The sequence below is a fragment of the Neopsephotus bourkii genome, unplaced genomic scaffold (assembly GCF_033783945.1).
Source record: "Neopsephotus bourkii isolate Nb327-2 ecotype Australia unplaced genomic scaffold, CSIRO-AGI_Nbou_v1 NB_951, whole genome shotgun sequence".
In the NCBI taxonomy this organism is placed as follows: Eukaryota; Metazoa; Chordata; class Aves; order Psittaciformes; family Psittacidae; genus Neopsephotus; species Neopsephotus bourkii.
The window spans coordinates 153,227-170,720 of NW_026901445.1; the positions used below are offsets into that span (position 1 = coordinate 153,227).

General features: G+C 43.6%; 1 protein-coding gene across 2 annotated transcripts in view; it reads left to right on the forward strand.

Moving 5' to 3' along the window:
• Positions 1 to 17,494, forward strand: part of LOC133215025 (unconventional myosin-X-like) — a 94,846-nt gene that overhangs the window by 20,048 nt on the left and 57,304 nt on the right. Inside the window, exons 4-11 of one of the 2 annotated variants that reach the window (XM_061358642.1) lie at positions 4,569 to 4,756; positions 5,005 to 5,139; positions 9,817 to 9,941; positions 11,266 to 11,279; positions 11,898 to 11,982; positions 13,605 to 13,708; positions 15,012 to 15,141; positions 15,994 to 16,112. In XM_061358642.1, coding sequence (XP_061214626.1) covers positions 4,569 to 4,756; positions 5,005 to 5,139; positions 9,817 to 9,941; positions 11,266 to 11,279; positions 11,898 to 11,982; positions 13,605 to 13,708; positions 15,012 to 15,141; positions 15,994 to 16,112 — 900 coding nt within the window. Of the gene's footprint in view, positions 1 to 4,568; positions 4,757 to 5,004; positions 5,140 to 9,816; positions 9,942 to 11,265; positions 11,280 to 11,897; positions 11,983 to 13,604; positions 13,709 to 15,011; positions 15,142 to 15,993; positions 16,113 to 16,460; positions 17,137 to 17,494 lie in introns of those variants that run through there. The other variant, XM_061358641.1, reaches the window with a different exon arrangement.

The window sequence follows — 17,494 nt, forward strand, 5'->3', positions numbered from 1 at the left end:
CTTGTAAAACATGAACGTTCACCTCTAGGCTTTGTCATAGTTGTGCAGCTCCACGAACATCCATGTATTACAAGCTGGCATTCATGTTCCTCAGATTCCCCATTATTGTTGTTCAGAGTTTTATATGTCCAAGTAGGCTGGAAAGTGCAGTGTACACAGGTTGTTGCTGAGCATCCCTTCTGATCTGGGCAGATGAAGCTATTGCCTCTTTCCAAAACTAGGAAAGCAAGCTTGTTGCCTAATTCTTCTGCTTTTATGTGCAGTTGTGCCTTTTTTGAGTTGCCCTGCTGTCCTTGCACAGGCGAGGCCTCAGAGCACCTCCTGATTTCCCTCAGGCCCTCAGGAAGGAGGCAAGCATCAGGAAACCGCACCTGGAACAAGGCACTGCTGGAGTGCTGGGGTGGCAGCGTGCTCTGCTGAGACATGGAGAGGACAGGAGGATATATTGCAAAGACTGCCTTACTTTGCTTTGCTCTCACCTTGCTTGTCCATTCTATATGCACCCAGAATTTTTCAGATTTTGACGGGAAAAATGTGAATCTCTGTGTTGCATAGCAACTGTTACCAAGGCAACCAAACCATATGCACCTGTACTCCAGGAAATGATCAATAAAGTGACCCCATTTCTGAACCATCTCCTGCACAGGGATGCGGAGGAGATTGCAAATTCTCTCTTTTGTTGCTGTAGATCCTCCTTGCCTGTTGTCTATCAACACAGCCTTGTGACCCTGTGGCAGTACTCATGTGCACACACTCTTTTGATGGCACTTGTCCTTGCTGCTCTTCCTGACCTGTGTTTGACATTCACTATGTGTTTGTGCAGCTCTTTGCCCATGTGGGTATATTCCTCCCACTTCCTCTTCCTCACACTTTGAAATGTGAGGCAGGGCTCTCTCCCTTTTCAGTCTGTGCCTTGCACCAGAGATGCTAGACTGCCAGCACTGTAACTGTCACAGCAGCTTAAGCCTTTCCTCTACCTGATAGAATCATAGAACAGTTTGGGTTTGAATGGACCTTCGTAAGTCATCTAGTCCAAGTCCCCTGCAATGAGCAGGGACATCTTCAACTAGATCCTCATTCATTCTTCTATTCAGTATTAGTTCTGTGCCTTCTCCATCTGTGTGATGTAATTTTTGGCCTGTGCATAGTGCACGAATGCCAGCTGTGCACCTCAGATCTGGTTTTTTTTTGAGATTTATGAAGGAGCCTGGCTTCTGTAATGTGCTCAGAGCTGGGAAGAGCCCCTCAGTGAAGGACTGTAAGCCCCTCTGTGAGTGGGACAGTATCTGGGTATATGTGTGCAGTCTCTGACCTGCAGAACACCAAACTGTACAAGTGCTGTTTTGCATTTCTGCAGTGGAGTTGCAGTTACCTTATCACAAACAATTAGCTTTTGCCATAGGCCAGCTGCATATAGTTTTCAGTTAAGCAGAAATTGAGAATGTCAGCTGTCACCTAATGACTTGCAGTGATCTGTTAACACCATGGATGTTACAGAGCTTGTGTTCATTTAATATCATCCTCAACAGTCTCTACAGATAGAGCATAGACTAAGGTTGCAGGTGAAGCTGTACTGAGAGAAGTTATGCTTTTCAGTCAGGGCCAAAAATATTTGGAAGGCAATCAGAGAGACCAGAATCAGGTGAGAAGTACAATTATTTTTCTGGAAAACACATTCAAGGACTGGGTAACATGAAATACTGATAATTAGTATTAAAAATACTAATAAAATCATAAAAATTATTCAGAATGGAAAGCTGAAAATGTGAAGTGGACAGCTGCTGTGAAAAAGGGCAGTGCAGTTCTGAGCTGTTCTGATGCCTGGAGGCATCCCACCATAACCTCCTAAAGGGGTCCTATTTGGTTAGGGAGTGTAGGTAGCAGTATATCTAGACCGGTGTGGTACCTATAATTAATTTGCTACAGGAATACTGATAATCTCAGCAGTACCTTTTGTTTTCCAAAGAAATCCTACTCAATCTCTATCAAACTCTTTAAGCAAATTATGTGAGAACAGGAACAGCTTGCAGCTTTTAGGAGTGCATCTTCCCTTCTCTCTTAATTACTGCAATTCCTGTATCCGTTAATAAAAGTAGACCCAACATAATGTGAGTGATGTATAAATGAGCCAGGGGCTGTACTGCCACATTTTGTGCTGTCCCTAGCATTGCCAGGCTGAACCACCCAAGTAGGATCTATTGTCTTGATTGTGTTGAGAAGTAGACATGCCACGCATGGCTTGTCCTGCTCTAAATTGTTCTCTGGGGATGATCACTCCTTGCTAATGGAGTGGCTGGTATGTACATCGTTGATTCACAAATGCTACCACTGTTAAAATTTGTGGATAGAAATTGTCTGGGACTGCAGGTGATGAAAAGACTGCAACTGGGAGATGGGAAAGTTTCCTAGAAACACCTTGGAAAGAGATGGCTGTAGTGGAAGAACTGAGAGGGATGGAGGTGGGAGAGCTCTGTTTGTTGAGAGAGCTGGAACTAGAGTGGGAAACTGAAAATGAAACCTCTGAGAGGAAAAAAATGCAGTGATGATCTGAGAGAAGTGTTAGGATGGAAATCTCTGTCTTGTAGTCTCTGAACAATGTCTGTTGCTCAGCTGCTTGTACAGTGCTTTTTCCTGATCTGTGTTTTCCCTATCAGTCCTTCCCTATTTTCTCACACCTGTCTTGCCAAAGATCATTTGCTTGCTTATTGCTTTCATCACAAATGAATTATATTTCTTCCCACAGAACTCCATGTCAGAGAGTCCTCAGAACTTGTTGCATGCTAGCCTGTTCATACTGATAATGCAATTAAGGCTGTGTGGATTTTTTCCCTCTGATGACCTCTGACTGCTGCTTTCATAAACGAGTCCTAAATATTTTGGTGACTACAGAATTTCTTAGTCTGGCTTCAGAGCTTGGCATTGTGGTAATGGCCTCAGATTCCATTTGGCAGGGAGAAAGCATGTGTCTTTCTTGTCACCAAGTGTTTTATTTACAGCTTCTCCAATGGATGTGCACAAATCCTTGTATATATATGTGGTGACTCGTAGTTCATGGTTTGGAAATAATACTAGATGGTATCCCTGGCCACAAAGCTTGGCACCTGCTGCAGCTATCTAAGTGTTTCCTCTGTCACCCCTGCTGAGAATGGGTATTCCTGGAGTAGAGCAGTCCACATTGTCCCTGTGAAGGAGGCCACCACAGAAGCAGCAGGATTTAAGCTGGATGTTGACCTTATTACAAAGTCATTGTTAGGGAAGTTGAGTCACCATTGCTCTGAAGTGCAGCTCTGAGAATAACTGGATTTGAGCTGGTTGGCTGAAGTGAAAAGGTCATGGCCAAACCCCGAAATTAATTTGCTTCTGACTTCCTAGAAGAATACATTAGAAATTCAGTATTAGGCTTTCTATGTTTAATTTTAAACATTACTATCTCTTTTCTCGAACTATGAGAATTTCAAAATAAGTATTTTCAAAATAAAATGCTTAGAAAATGTAGAAATTTTTGACTTGAAATCCTGAGTTTTATCTTCAGCTCTCAATGTTGATTTGGCTTACCGAATGATTTAAGCTGCTCCAAACAGCATTTTTCAGCAGAATTAAAGCAATATGCTTTAGTGGCTCTTTGCACACATGTGTGCATGAGTATGTATTTCTGTGTCCCACCTCTTTGTTCAGAAGTTACTTGAACATTGCCAAGCCCCCTTTACTTAAGACTGCAGATAGTGGCATTGAAGGTATCTCCTGACACTCCTTCAGTCCTGGTTCTGCTTTTCAGATTCAAGCACAGTTCAAGGTAGCTGGGCATGAAGACAACTTCATGTTTTTTAATTCTGTAAGCTTAATTCAGCAAAGACGATAGAATCATAGAATAGTTAGGGTTGGAAAGGACCTTAAGACTGTCTAGTTCCAACACCCCTGCCATGGGCAGGGACACCTCACACTTAACCATGTCACCCAAGGCTCTGTCCAACCTGGCCTTGAGCGCTGCCAGGGATGGAACATTAACAGCTTCCCTGGGCAGCCCATTCCAGTGCCTCACCACCCTTACAGTAAAGAACTTCTTCCTTATATCCAATCTAAACTTCCCCTGTTTAAGTTTTAACCCATTACCCCTTGTCCTATCACTACAGTCCCTAATGAACTGTCACTCTCCAGCATCCTTATAGGCCCCCTTCAGATACTGGAAGGCTGCTATGAGGTCTCCGCGCAGCCTTCTCTTCTCCAGGCTGAACAGCCCCAACTTTCTCAGCCTGTCTTCATACGGGAGGTGCTTCAGTTCCCTGATCATCCTCGTGGCCCTAAGAACTTGTAGACTAAGAACATTTTATTGCAGAGCAGCAGAATTCAAACTGCCCCATCCAGACCCAGTTATGCAGCCCCTACCCTGGGATTTGATATTCTTTGCCATTGTTTGAGTTCTCTGCTTAAGCCTAAGTTCCTTATTTAGGCTTTCTTCCTTCATCGTGAATTATTTCAAGGTCTGGGTTTGTCATGATTTTTTGGGGTTTTTGTTTTTTTCTTTTTCCAGGAGCTTTATTTCCTTGCTATGTTTTGTTTTCTCCCCCTAGACAAACATTGGTTCCATTTTGGCTTCAGTAAATCCCTACAAACCTATCCCTGGTCTGTACAGTGTGGATGCCATAGACTTGTACAGACAGCACCGCCTGGGTGAGCTGCCTCCCCATATCTTCGCCACTGCTAACGAGTGCTACTGCTGCTTGTGGAAGCGTCATGACAGCCAGTGTGTCCTGATAAGGTTAGAAATGGGACAACTTGACACTCCCAGACTGCATTACATGCCTTGCTCCTGCTGCTCCATTTGCAACGACATCTGCCTGAATATCCATACCATCTTGCCTACCCTTTGCCTGATCCCTACTTGCCACAGTGGCGACGCCACGTGTTTACTCCTGGAGATCACTTTTCTGCCACGGGTGGGATGGTCATTAGCTCTGTCTGTCTGTCCTGGATTTGTGAATGAAATGTGTGGTTTTTTCTTAACAGTGGAGAAAGTGGAGCTGGAAAGACTGAGAGCACCAAGTTGCTGCTGAAATTTCTATCATCTATGAGCCAGACCTCCCTCGGGGCCCCTGCATCTGAGAAGAGCACTCATGTGGAAGAAGCCATCCTGGAAAGCAGGTACAGTCACTCTCATTGACGCGTGGGGCCCATCTTTGTGTATGCTGTCATGCTGGGGCAGCCTGTCTTTGGTAGGGCTCTGCCTTCTAGATAGTTGTGCCGTGGATGGAGGCAAACCTGGAAGGTGAGGATCATGCAGCTGAATGGTGTAATATCAGGGAAATGCAGCAGTTATGGTCTTACCAGGATGCTTCACACTGATTTCTTCCAGCTGCCCGTGGATCAATTAGGCTTCTTTCCAACAGCAGTGTGGGGTGCCTGTGGCAGCCAGAATCCCTCTAGCCAAGGCTGGGATTTCTTTCATCAGTACACATGGCTGCACCCTAGAGCTCACCCACACATCACTATCCCTCTTTCCAGCTCTACATCTGTTGTGTCAGTATCTGGAGGGGACATGGGTAACATCCCTCCCTGGTTGTCTCAGGTCATTCCTGTCTCCTACAGTTCTCAGTTGTGTCTGTGCTCACAGTGAGTCTCCATCACACTCTGGTTTCCTCCTTTAGCCTCACTCTCCCCCTGGACTGTTTGTTTCAGACCCCCTGTATGTCTTGCCTTGTGTCCTGTGCACTGCCTTGCAGCTCTCTTGCTGTCCAGGCAGGTAATTTCATGGAGAACTGGCCATGTGAGCTGTAAAGGGCACAAGTGAGGAGGTTGCTGGGGCTGCAGCAGGGTTATGTGGGAGGAAGCCCTGGACTGGAGCTGGGGAATAACCACCACCCACCAAAACCTTGCCAAGGCATCAGGTAGGCAGGGAATCAGAATCATAGAGTGGTTTGGGTTGGAAAGGACCTTAAAGATCATCTAGTTCCAACCGCCCTGCCATGGGCAGGGACACCCTCCACTAGACCAGGTTGATCAAATTCCCATACAGCCTGGCATGGATAAAACATGTTTGGAAAAGAAACTGGCAGTTATAAGGGGATGGAGACAAACTCTGTGGGGAATCGCTCATGCCAAAGGAGGTCCTGAAACCCCCAACTGACTGTGGTGACCCATGCCAGGGCAGGGATACCTCTGGGGGACTGTGGCCTGTGGGTGAACCATGCTGGAACAGGGACACCAAGGAAAAAAGCATCAGGAAAACGTGAATAAGCGAAGTGCAATTGGGGAAAAATAATAAGGAAACAAAGAGAGAAAGAAAGAAAGAGTTATGTGTGTGTGACCCCAGCCTCTGTGCTGCCAGCTTCCTTGAGGGTGGGGTTGTGAGGGACTGGTGGTAAAATGGGAGCTGAGGCTAAGAAAAGATGGACAATAGATGTCAACTTTCAGGTAAGCCTTGGGAGAAGGGAAAAAGGACATTTACTTAAGTGTCTGTTTTATTGTTTGTGTCCTCTTTTCTCTTAACACCTGAGTTCTATTTAGTAAATTAAATGAAAATTTCCCAACACAAGACCATCTTGCCTGTGACTGGAGAACCTCGCTGGGGGTCTTGCAGTCCAGTACTGTCAAGGGCGAGGCTGCAGGTTGGTCCCAGTTTGAGACTCTGATAGTTGCAGTAACCTCCAGAGATATAAATCAGATATCTGCAACAGAATCTAGATGTGTAATAGCTGAAATCCTTTGAAACGTCAGTGCAAAAGTGACTGTCATGCAAGTGGCATATTTCAGGGCCCAGAGAGAAGGAATGTTTCTGGAAGATGTTGACACAAAAAGTTACTAGTAACTGTGGGGGGAATAGCCTAAGCAGACATAGAGTGTCTAAGATAGCAGCTGCAAGAGCACTGCAGCTTTTAGGTTCCTTGTAAGCAGAGCAGCATCAAGTAGAAAGGTTGCTGCCTTTGGACCTGGTAATTGAAGAGACCATTGTTGGATGATTTATGCTTTGCAGGGTGCAGATTTCACCAGGGACATTGGCAAATTGGTAAAAGCTCTTAAGTGCAGTACAGTCATGACTCAAGATCTGCAGAATCTGTTTTAAGGCAAGCGGCTTAGAAGGCTCAAGCCCACTTAGCGGTTAAGTGGTAACTTGACTGTGGTCCAGAAAGCTTATAATGGTAAGGTAAGTGATTCCGGAGTCTGCAGGGTCCCACAGCTATGAGGTTTAGTGAAGTAACAGCTCGTCACCTGTTTTGTGTATATCTTTAGTGTTAAGTGAGCTATTGCAATGTGAGTGCCAGGCAATGTGAATTGTCACCTTTTCCCTAAGAAGAGAAGCTGAAGACCTGGTCCTGAGCCAGAAGCGGCTGCCGCTGCCAATGAGTCTACCTCATGTGTTTGCGGTTCATCCTTACTTGCTCTGCCAATGGCCCTCCTTGGGTTAGCTAATGGCAGCTTTTCATCCTTGCACCCCAGCACATACCCAGGAGCAATGCTGGATTCTTTCTCAATTTCAGACAGCATTATAAACAAAGCCTTACGTCAGCTTTCTATCATTTGTTTGTGTTGTAACACAAATACTTGGCATATTTCTCAGAAATCAGGCTCTTAAAACTCCTTTGGCACTGTTTATTTGGTCTGTTTTCCTTCTTGAAAATATCCAGCATTCCATTAAAAATTCTGCTAACTTTCCTCTGAGCTTTCTTTTCTTGTTTCTTTCACTTCTCTGCATTGGGTGCCACTGCTGACAGCATAACCACCTTTCCTGTTATTTATTTCTCTAATTTTTGAATCTTCTTTTTTTGTCTTCAGCTATACATCTGAATCCTGGAGCTTCATATGTTGTAGTGTTTCTAGAATCCATGCTTCACTTTCTGCTGCCCTCCTGAGACTGTTTCCCATCTTTTTGAGTCCTGCAACACACCCTGCCCATATCCAGCTGAGTAGCCAGCATCACCTTTCTGATGCACTGCTCCACCTCACGCAGTTCGATGTGGCATCAAACTCCACGTTGCCATGTGCCTGCTGGTCTGCCTCATTCCTGGCTGCACCAGCTCACCCATCCCTCCGCCTCGCAGCTGCTGCCAGCCTCAGACACCCATGTGCCTGTTTCCTCCCCCATCCCTGACACAATTCTGCATTCACATGCATGAGCCCATTGCCAAACTAAATTATAAAGATACTTCCTTGTGCTTTGCTTACCTAATTTAACATGCTTTAGAACCACAAAGATTGTCTGGCTGGTCGCTGCACTCTCACTGCAACTGTGGTGGTCATATATATAATGTAACCCTGTCCTCCCTTTTTCAGGTTGTTCCCATTAATTATTGTTGATTCATAGTGTTGGTGTGCTCACTGGAATATTCCCGTGCAATGTCCTTATTTACATACTTCTTTCAGAGTCATGGGTCTTGGGGTTCACATCCTCCAGGGCAAGGAACTTAACCTCCTGATCTGTGCACACAGATTCCTATGACTGCGATTTCTATAGTTGTAACCTGTTATAATGGAGCAATCTATTTTGTATGCTTGTGTTTCTTTAAAGTGATGTTTCCAAGAAATAAATTAGGGCAATACTGCCTGAAGTTTCCTGAAGGTTGTTGGGCCTTTCCTAACCACAGCTCTCACTCAGATACCACTTGCAAGGCCTGAAGCTTTCAACAGTCTCCAGCGGTATCTGTAGTTGTGATTATTTGTCATGTTAATAATTACTAACTTGTGAATAATCCTGTATCTGCCCCTGTCTTCAGTGGAACCATGCAGTGGATTGATAGAGATGTTTAAAAAGCCAGTATTTCTCCGGGTGATAATAGCAAACGTTTTTGTTAAAAACTACATGTTTTAAAAATAACTATGACCCACATACAGGCTTGTTCTTGTAGCGTCTCCATGGCTCCTTGCTTGTCAGGCCTTCAGATTATTTTAGAATTGGCTAAATTGCAAAAATGAATATTTTAATCCTGAATTCAGCATGTCAGTTTGAATGCTTTGAGCTTTCCCTTGTACTGTTCCGTGGAGCAAGGGCTGAGCTGCATTTTAACTCACCAATTTCCGTATTGTATGAACCTCCTTGAAGACAGGAAGGGGACCAGGAAACACAATTCTTCAATTCATCACCTGTCTGAAATTTAGCGGTAGATTATTTCTCAACATTTTTTTTCCTGAAGTGGGTTATGTGGCTCTCTTAGAATAAAGTTTTCAAGTCTATACTGTGTGTGTATAGTCCCTTTACTTGGAAACCATGTGGCTTGTGCCAGTCTAAGTAAGATCTAAGTAGTAAGGGCTTGTGTGTTCCAGTACCAAACAAATCAGTTCGGTACTATGTTTGTTTGATGATAGTTCGAAAATGTTCACTTGTAATTTTTAGAGATGGTTTATACTGTCCTTTCTCTCAAAGCAGAAGCAGAAACAAAGCAGTATGTGATTTACACCCATGGAGTCTTTGCCCTATATGTTTGATGCTTCTGAAAATCCTGAAAAAAACCACAACCACAGGCCCGTATCATGGGATACTGCTGTGTTAAGCACATACCTGGCTGGGTCTTGCCTTCTTTCATTTCCTGAAGCCACATTGGTGAGGAATGCCCTTGACAGCATGAACACCAGCCAGCAGCCCATAGTCACTGGGGACTGATTTAATTAACTCTGATCCCAAAGGTTCAAAATTTGATCTAGCAGCGTGTTAAATTGCTCTTGCCATCCTTCCTTGCCCTTGAGCTCTTCCTGCTTGTCCAGTCTGATGCTGTAACACATTAATCTCACATGGCAGTGCACACTGTGCAAATGGCAAAGAGCCAGGCACATGCTTTGCTTTAATGGTATCTCATCACCAATCATATCTTCATTGCCTTGTTTCTGCAGCCCCATTCTGGAGGCCTTTGGAAATGCCAAGACCATTTATAACAACAACTCCAGCCGCTTTGGCAAGTTCATCCAGCTACACTTCTCTCAACATGGACACATCCAGGGAGGCCGAGTAACTGATTGTATCCTTTTCTTCAGTGAACCAGAAAGGGTGGAGTGAGTGAAGGTGAGGAGCTCAGAGTGGGTCAGGAAATCCCTCAGCACAATTTCTCAAAGCCAGTTTGTAACTGAGAAAAATATGCAGCTTGAAGAGGGAAATGTTTTTTGTGGCTCTGCATCATGTAACTCTGAAAACCTTTTGTCTAGGTGTTACATTAGGTAGGGACACATAGTCTGACTTTTCACTTGTCAGTCACAGCACTTGATACTTAAATCCCTAGAATTTGCTGCCTAAGGAAATACCTCATATTGATTGCATCCTGTTGTTCACAGAAGATTGTTCCCTTATGTTAGGTCTGCCGGTGAATTCACAATTTAGAAAAGTGAGACCAAACTAAGAATTGGTATATTCTGCACAATATTTGGATGCAGGGAACACGAATTTAGAGGGCCAATGATGACTCCCTGTTTTGGTCTGCCCATCTCCAGTGGATCTTGGAATGCTAATCATAGAATCATAGAATATCTTGAGTTGGAAGGGACCTGTAAGGATCATTGACTCTAACACTCTGCTCCTTGCAGGATTACCTAAAACAAAATCACATGACTAAGAGCATCATCCAGGTGCTCCTGGAACTCTGGACAGGCTTGGTGCCATGACCACTTCCCTGAGGAGCCTGTTCCAATGACAAGGACAGGGAAGACTGGATATAGTCAAATTATGTTGTGCTATGACCACTGTCTTCCCTGTATCCCCATGTACCCTTCTCACAAAGACTTTGACCTATCTTTTGTCTGCACAAGGCAGCTAAAGCTGTCCTGGCTGCATTTCTTGATGCTGATATTCAAAGCTGCTGCTGACCGCAAATCACACCAATTTCCACTGGAGTAGCAACCAGATGAATTTGCAACTGTTGTAAATAACAGGCTTGGATTGTGTAGTCTCTAGTTTTTGTACTCAGTAGATTAAAGATAGTGGTCTCTTGTAGAAGCAATGACAACTGTGTGCAATAGAGATTTCCAGATTAGAGTGGCGTCTGTCTTTTTAGGTGTCCCTAATGTGGCTCATCCTTTGTAAGATTGCCTCACCATTGTGCAGGTCCTAAGCTCTATCTGACCCTGCCCTTTTAAATGGATCTTTGGCACATGATACTCCCTTGGACAAAGAGTAAAGAGGATCTGAGATGATGTTTGGGACCACCCTTTGTTCCACTTTCCAAAGTGTCAGTTAATGATTTGTTGCTCGTTATACTGTTCATTCTAATGTGTCTTGAAGATTCTTTGCCAGTCATCAGCAGATCTGTGAATATGTTATTTGAATGGTTTTTTCCTTAACATGCTGTTCAGATTTACTGGAAAAGGTAGGTATCATCTTTACTGACTGCTGTGCGAGCACTGTCCTCACAGTGACAGATCTCCTCCAGGATGATGTCGCCTCTGTCACAGCACATAGTTCCTTCACTATCCTCTTCCTCAGTTGAGACAGTTGCAGTGGTATCACCTAAAAAGCTAATGTCTATGTTTGTTCTTTATCTATCTGAGCCTGTTCTCTCTTTGTAAACTCTGTGCATTACAGAGAAACTTCAAGAAAAAGCTGTTTACGAAGGGTAAAAGGAGAGAACAAGTACCTGGGAACTCAGTTCCATAGAGGAATTTGGGGTTACAACTCTGAAATGCAGACATATCTGCTCTGATGTAGGTTACTTTGAACACCAGAGCTCACAGAGGAGTGGGGCCAGAACTGAAAGTTCTGTTTGTCCATGCGTGTACACTCTGAGTTCAGAGAAGTCTACATGCTTGGTTGCACACATGACAAGATCTTGATGCAGACCTTATTTAGGCAACACCATCACTGAACTGGAAGAAGCCCCTCTTGTGTATCGGCCCTGGAGACTTACCTGTATCATGGGCCTCTCTTTGCCTTTGCAACTGCAAGCGCTATCTCTTTCTACTGGCTACTCCTGTATTCTTTGTTTCAGAACAGAGTGGTACACCAGAACCCTGGAGAGAGGAATTACCACATCTTTTATGCTCTTCTAGCTGGTGTGAGCAAGGAGCAGAAAGGTAATTTCATTCTCTGGAATATGTTTCTGTCCTTTTTCCACTCCAGCATGGGAAGCAGATGTAAGTCACTCAGAGCATGGGTATTTCAGATACTTGATATATAACTTCTTCTTGAAGGCCATATGGTGATTTAATAGGAAACAGAAAGGAGATTTGGGAGAAATAGGCTGAGGATGACAGAAATGTTGTATGAGAAAAGACAATTCAGGCATTCTGAGGTGGAGGGAAAAGTCTGTGCAACTGTGATGAGGTAATGCAATTAGCTAGAGGCAAAGGAAGAGTGAAGTCTCTTGATTCAGATGCTGATGGGAGCTGTTCAGGGAGTTCAAATGTTGGAGAGACAGACATGCAACAAGCCTTCAGTATAGGTAAGAGGAGTGAGAAGAATTAGAAAGATCAGCAATGATGCAGGATTAGAGTCAAAACATGTTTAGTATCTGAATAAAAGATTTATGGCTCTGTACATAGGGAAGGGAGAGGTGCGTCTGGAAGAGGGCATGCAGAGAAAGCAGTAGCTGCAAGCAGTGGAAGAATCCTCTTGGTAGTACAGCACCCCCTTAATGACATTTGTGTGTAGCTGCCTTGGCACTGCTGAGCACTGGTGGTCTTGCTGAAGAGGTCACATGGATGGACAGGAACATGTTACAGTTACAGTCTGGTTTTGAGGGATTGGGGAGCTTCCTTATGCTTTTATTCTGTGTATGTTAGGATAATCAGATAAAATTGGGCCTGACACAGTGGGAGTAGGGCTTCAGTTCTAAAGAGTTCATGCAGGAATGGCTACACAGGTCTATTCAGAGATCTGTCTACAACAAAAGGAAAGTGGAGACCATGGTTATCAGTGAGTGCCTAGAGAAAGCATACAAACTAGATTATTTTCTTCAGCAGATCTTTGCTATTCTCTCCCATCTCTTTCCAAGCTGGTGTCCCAGGATGCTCCACTTCCCCTGTCTGTAATGTGTTTCTAGTTCTTGATCATCCTTGTCTCCTTTTTTTCATATATCTTTCAGTTCTCCTCTACCTTTTTCAAAATGGGGATCAAACATACAGATATCATTTAAGATGAGGTTGTGGTATAGATATGTACAGAGACCTAATTCTGGTTTTATGTTTAGTTCTGTGTTCCTTCTAAAACTGAAGGAACTGAAGTGTATTCAGTTTTTGACTGTTGCTCAGCAATGACATGGTATCTTTAGAAATCTTACTGTGACTCTTGGAACTCTGCCTCAAGTGGTAAAACCTAATTTAGAGGTCTTTACTGTATGTGTATGGTTAAGACTATTTTTCTGTACACTACATGAGATTGAATTTAATCTTGTTATTTTTCTAAGTCAATTCAGTATTAAGGCATTATTCTGCAAGCCTGCAGCTTGGGATTTGACTGTTCAAAATCATTTTACATACCATCTTCCAGCTTTGTTACCACATACCCTCCTCTTTTCCTTCCCCAGCAAATTCATTGTTTAGGTGTAGATTTTGAGGGATATGGATTCTGTTCAGGTGAATTCTCCCTGTGGTAAACATATGCACTGTTTTGGGGGTCAGAGATCATAGAATGAAAAGGCTGATTGCTAAATAAATGGTTGTCTTTCTCTTCCCTGCCTCTCTTTCCTCTGTTGCAGAGAGCCTCTTTCTCTCTGAGCCAGAGACTTACCACTACTTGAACCAGTCTGGTTGTGTGACTGATGAGAACCTGAATGACGTAGAGATGTTCAGTAAGGTCATGGTGAGTCCTGTCCTATCTCTTCCTGAACTTCTGAGCACAGTCTCATGGGCTAAACGTGCTGCAGCGTATAGATCCCCCAGGCAGAATTTAGTTGTCCTAAGACAAAATATGGTGTTCAACCGGTCTGAAACTCAGCTTTTTATGGTAAAAACAAGGCTCCAAAACGTTATTTTTTTTCTGTACAGAAATGGGGTATTTGGGAAGCAGTCAAGGATGAATAATAATTTAGAATGATGGAGACTTTGGAGACCAAAAGCTCCACCCCGTGATGGTTCCTGGGAGCCCTCTAGATGGCCTGATGCAGGAAATCTCACATTGACCATTAGAAGGGGAACAGTTTGGTCAAAGGTAGTGTTCTCCTGAAATGTTCTGGTAAAGTTGTAATATCACACAGATTTCAGTAGACATCTGTAACTTTACCAGCGGCTATGGGTTTAGCAGGACGAGTATGCAATTCATGTTTTGTTTGATAAATGGTTATTGGCCCAAGGGCTTTAGTAATGTAGCTGAAACCAGATAGGCAAGATGAGAGGAGTCAGCTTAGGATTTCAATAGTTCCTACATAAGTATGAGTTAAGGGAAAGAGATGTCTCCTGTGCAGCAGAAGTTTCAATAGCAATATGGGATTTATACTTCAGCTGAGGAGACAACTGGTGGAAAGAAGGGAACTAGAATCCTGAAGTGCCCCGCTGACAGGGTGAATGCATGAAAACTAGGTCCTACCTCTCAAAGTCAATTTATGCCCCAAGAACCGAAGCTCACGTGCATGGACTAAGACAGAATGTGCCATGCTTGCTTATTATCTGTTTTTAACCATCTAGCAGTCAATGCTGAAAGCCTGGTTTTAAATCTTGATGCATAAATCTATTATTCTAAACTAGAGGAAATTATGAGCGTTACCTGGATCGAATTAGGTATATTGTATGGATCTGTCCTTCAGGGAAGACAATAAAGCAGAATGTACAAGCAGTCCAGTGACATCTATAACCTGTACTGCCAGTGTTCAGGAAGAGAACACATTCTTCCTGTGACAGGCAACAGCAGCAGCAAAGTCCAGCTTGAATATAGGGCAAATACCCGACTGCTTTAGATGTGGATATAGTAAATGATGGAGAGAATAGGAGACAGTGAAGATCATTGATAGATGTGCAGCTGAGAGAGGGTCTGTGCCATCACGTTTCACTTTTATTCATGATTAATATAATTCTGAGTTTTACATCTTACACGGTTGGGTATTGGTGTGGTGGTTGAGTTGTACTCTGGCTATATGTACAGCCAACATTAGCAGTATGGTTTTGCTTAGACTGCCATGAAGGTGGTGGACTTCAGCACTGAAGAAATCAGAGACATCTTCAAACTTCTTTCTGGGACACTTCATTTGGGAAATGTCGAATTCATGACAGCTGGTGGGGCCCAGGTCACAACTAAAGCAGGTGAGTGGGACCCTAGCAACTATGTAGACCATGCAAAGCCCCTTAAGGCCCCCAGTAAAGCTCATTCCATTGACCTTTCTCCCTCTGCTGTGCTGGTCTGCAGTGCCTTTGCCAGCAAGTTCTCTGCAGTTTAACTCTGCAAAAGCATTGCAGATGCATGGCTATAAAGTACTGATATGATTTAGTTGGACTGTGGCCATGTAATTTGTTTGTTGTCCTGGGTACTCTCAGGCTGACTTCAGTCTCATGATTTCTTTTTTGCATTGAAAGAGCTGACAGAAATAAGAGAAAGGAGTCTGAAATAAAAGTAGTCTGTTAAGAGACTTTCCTGCATCTTCCTTTGGGTATCTGCTAGTGTGCACTGTGTTACAATTATGCAATCTGAGCTGGTCTAGTAAAGTGAATCCCTGAACAGACAGAAGCAATAAATATATATTACAAATGCTTGAAGTCTTAAGTTAATTGCCTGTCTTCTTGACATCCACGCTTAGTAATCCCACGCTCAAGCTGCACTACTGTGCCCTTAGGAAAACATGTCTTCTCATTCGATAAATATTTTCCTGGTGCTGATCTTTACACAGTGCTTTGCTCTTCTGGTTGTCAGCAGAAAGGCTGACCTACACAAGCGTCTGACTGTGGCCAGTAACTGATGCTGACCCTACCTTGTACTGGAGCTTAGAGCTTTGGCTATCCCAAAGAGAATTAAGTAAAGGGGAGTGTGTTTTGTGCTGGGGTTTAGTCACTTGCCTTATAGAAGTCCTGGGATTTCCTTGCTGAGCTGCAGAATATGGATCCCCCATGAACGGTGGGGATCCATGCAGAAGAAAAAAGTGTCCCCTCCTTTGTTATTAGTGCTGAACATTGCCAGTGACCTCCTGGGCTTAGACGCCTTTCAGCTTTCTGAAGTACTGACACAGAGGTCCATGATTCTGCGTGGGGAAGAGATCAGCTCCCCTCTCACTGTGGAGCAGGTAAGTGCTCAGTGTATGCTATTTCTTCTGTCACTTCTGCATTTCCAGACCCTCCCTCTCCCTCCTGTATCATCCACTGAATTTTAGGGTTTCCTCTTACACCCCCTAGGTGCTCAGCTGTGTCCTCAAGGATTTTGCCCTTACTAGTAGTTCAGGTCCCAATGTTGACTCTGCTTTTTAGGCTTTACAGGGGAGTTCACTTGCAAATCACAATGCACAATACTGGTTTTAAGTCACCTTCACTCACCCAAAATGAGTCACACTTCTGTCATGCAGCAGGTAGATCAGGCGTTTTATAGTGATTGCACATGCCATTTATTGGAAGAAAAAACTTGCACACAGTTACCATGAAACATCAGGCAGATGGTAGGTTGTTACCCCTCAGTAGCTTCTTTGTGTATCCATACAGCTGCAAAAGGGGACCAGATAAACTGATACGTAGTTCTCATCTTCTGAACCTGTACTGTGTGCTGGAGCCAGTCCTGTTTCTCTATTATGTTTCTCTGTGGTTCATTACCGTGTTGTGCTGACTAATTTTAACTTGTGGTGTTGCTGATCACTTGAGGGCACTCTTGGTGTTTTAGGTCCATGCACAGATAACTGTTGAAAATCTGTCATTAATAGATTAATGCAAGACACTGGGCAACAAGGAACAATATTACTAGGATGGAAGAAGCATCATGTTATAGCAAAATGAACATCTGTAATGGAAATCTTGTGCTGGCATGGACTGCAGAGGGTTATCAGTCCAACCCTTACACTGGCAGAGAAACCAGAGTTACTAGGCTCTCTCTCATGGATATCTGTGTAACTTCCCTTCAGATTTCCCATGGAAGGAATTTCACAGCCTCTTTAAGTATCCTGCTGTAGCTGCAGTGGAGTCTGGAGCGGAAAAGATTTTCCTTATATTTAAATTACCTTTGACATCCCAGCTGTCCACCTTATAAGCTTCTGCTTCTGTGAAGTTTTTCATGTGATGTTCTCTTTTCTAAGCTAAATAATCCAGTTCCTTCGATGTTTCCTTGTAAGTAATTTTCTAAGTCTCTTCTTCTCTACCTGTTTTCCCACATCTTTCAAGAAGTGGAGTGACCCTAACTGGACAGAGTGTTCAAGCTGAAGTCTCAGCAGTGCTCATTACAGCAGAGTAGTCATAGAATCATAAAATAGTTAGGGTTCTTTTCTTGCTGTGAACACACCTGTGAATATATCACAAACTAAGCTTTGCCTTTAAGAAACTGTATCTCTTTTCTGTAGTCTGTCACCTTTCTTTGCAATGTAATTGTGTGGAAATATTTTTCAGTATACTGTCTGTGGTAGATACCCTCAGTATCCAGTACCAGTTTCTCTTCTCAGCTATCTGTCCTAAATAAGCTACAACATTC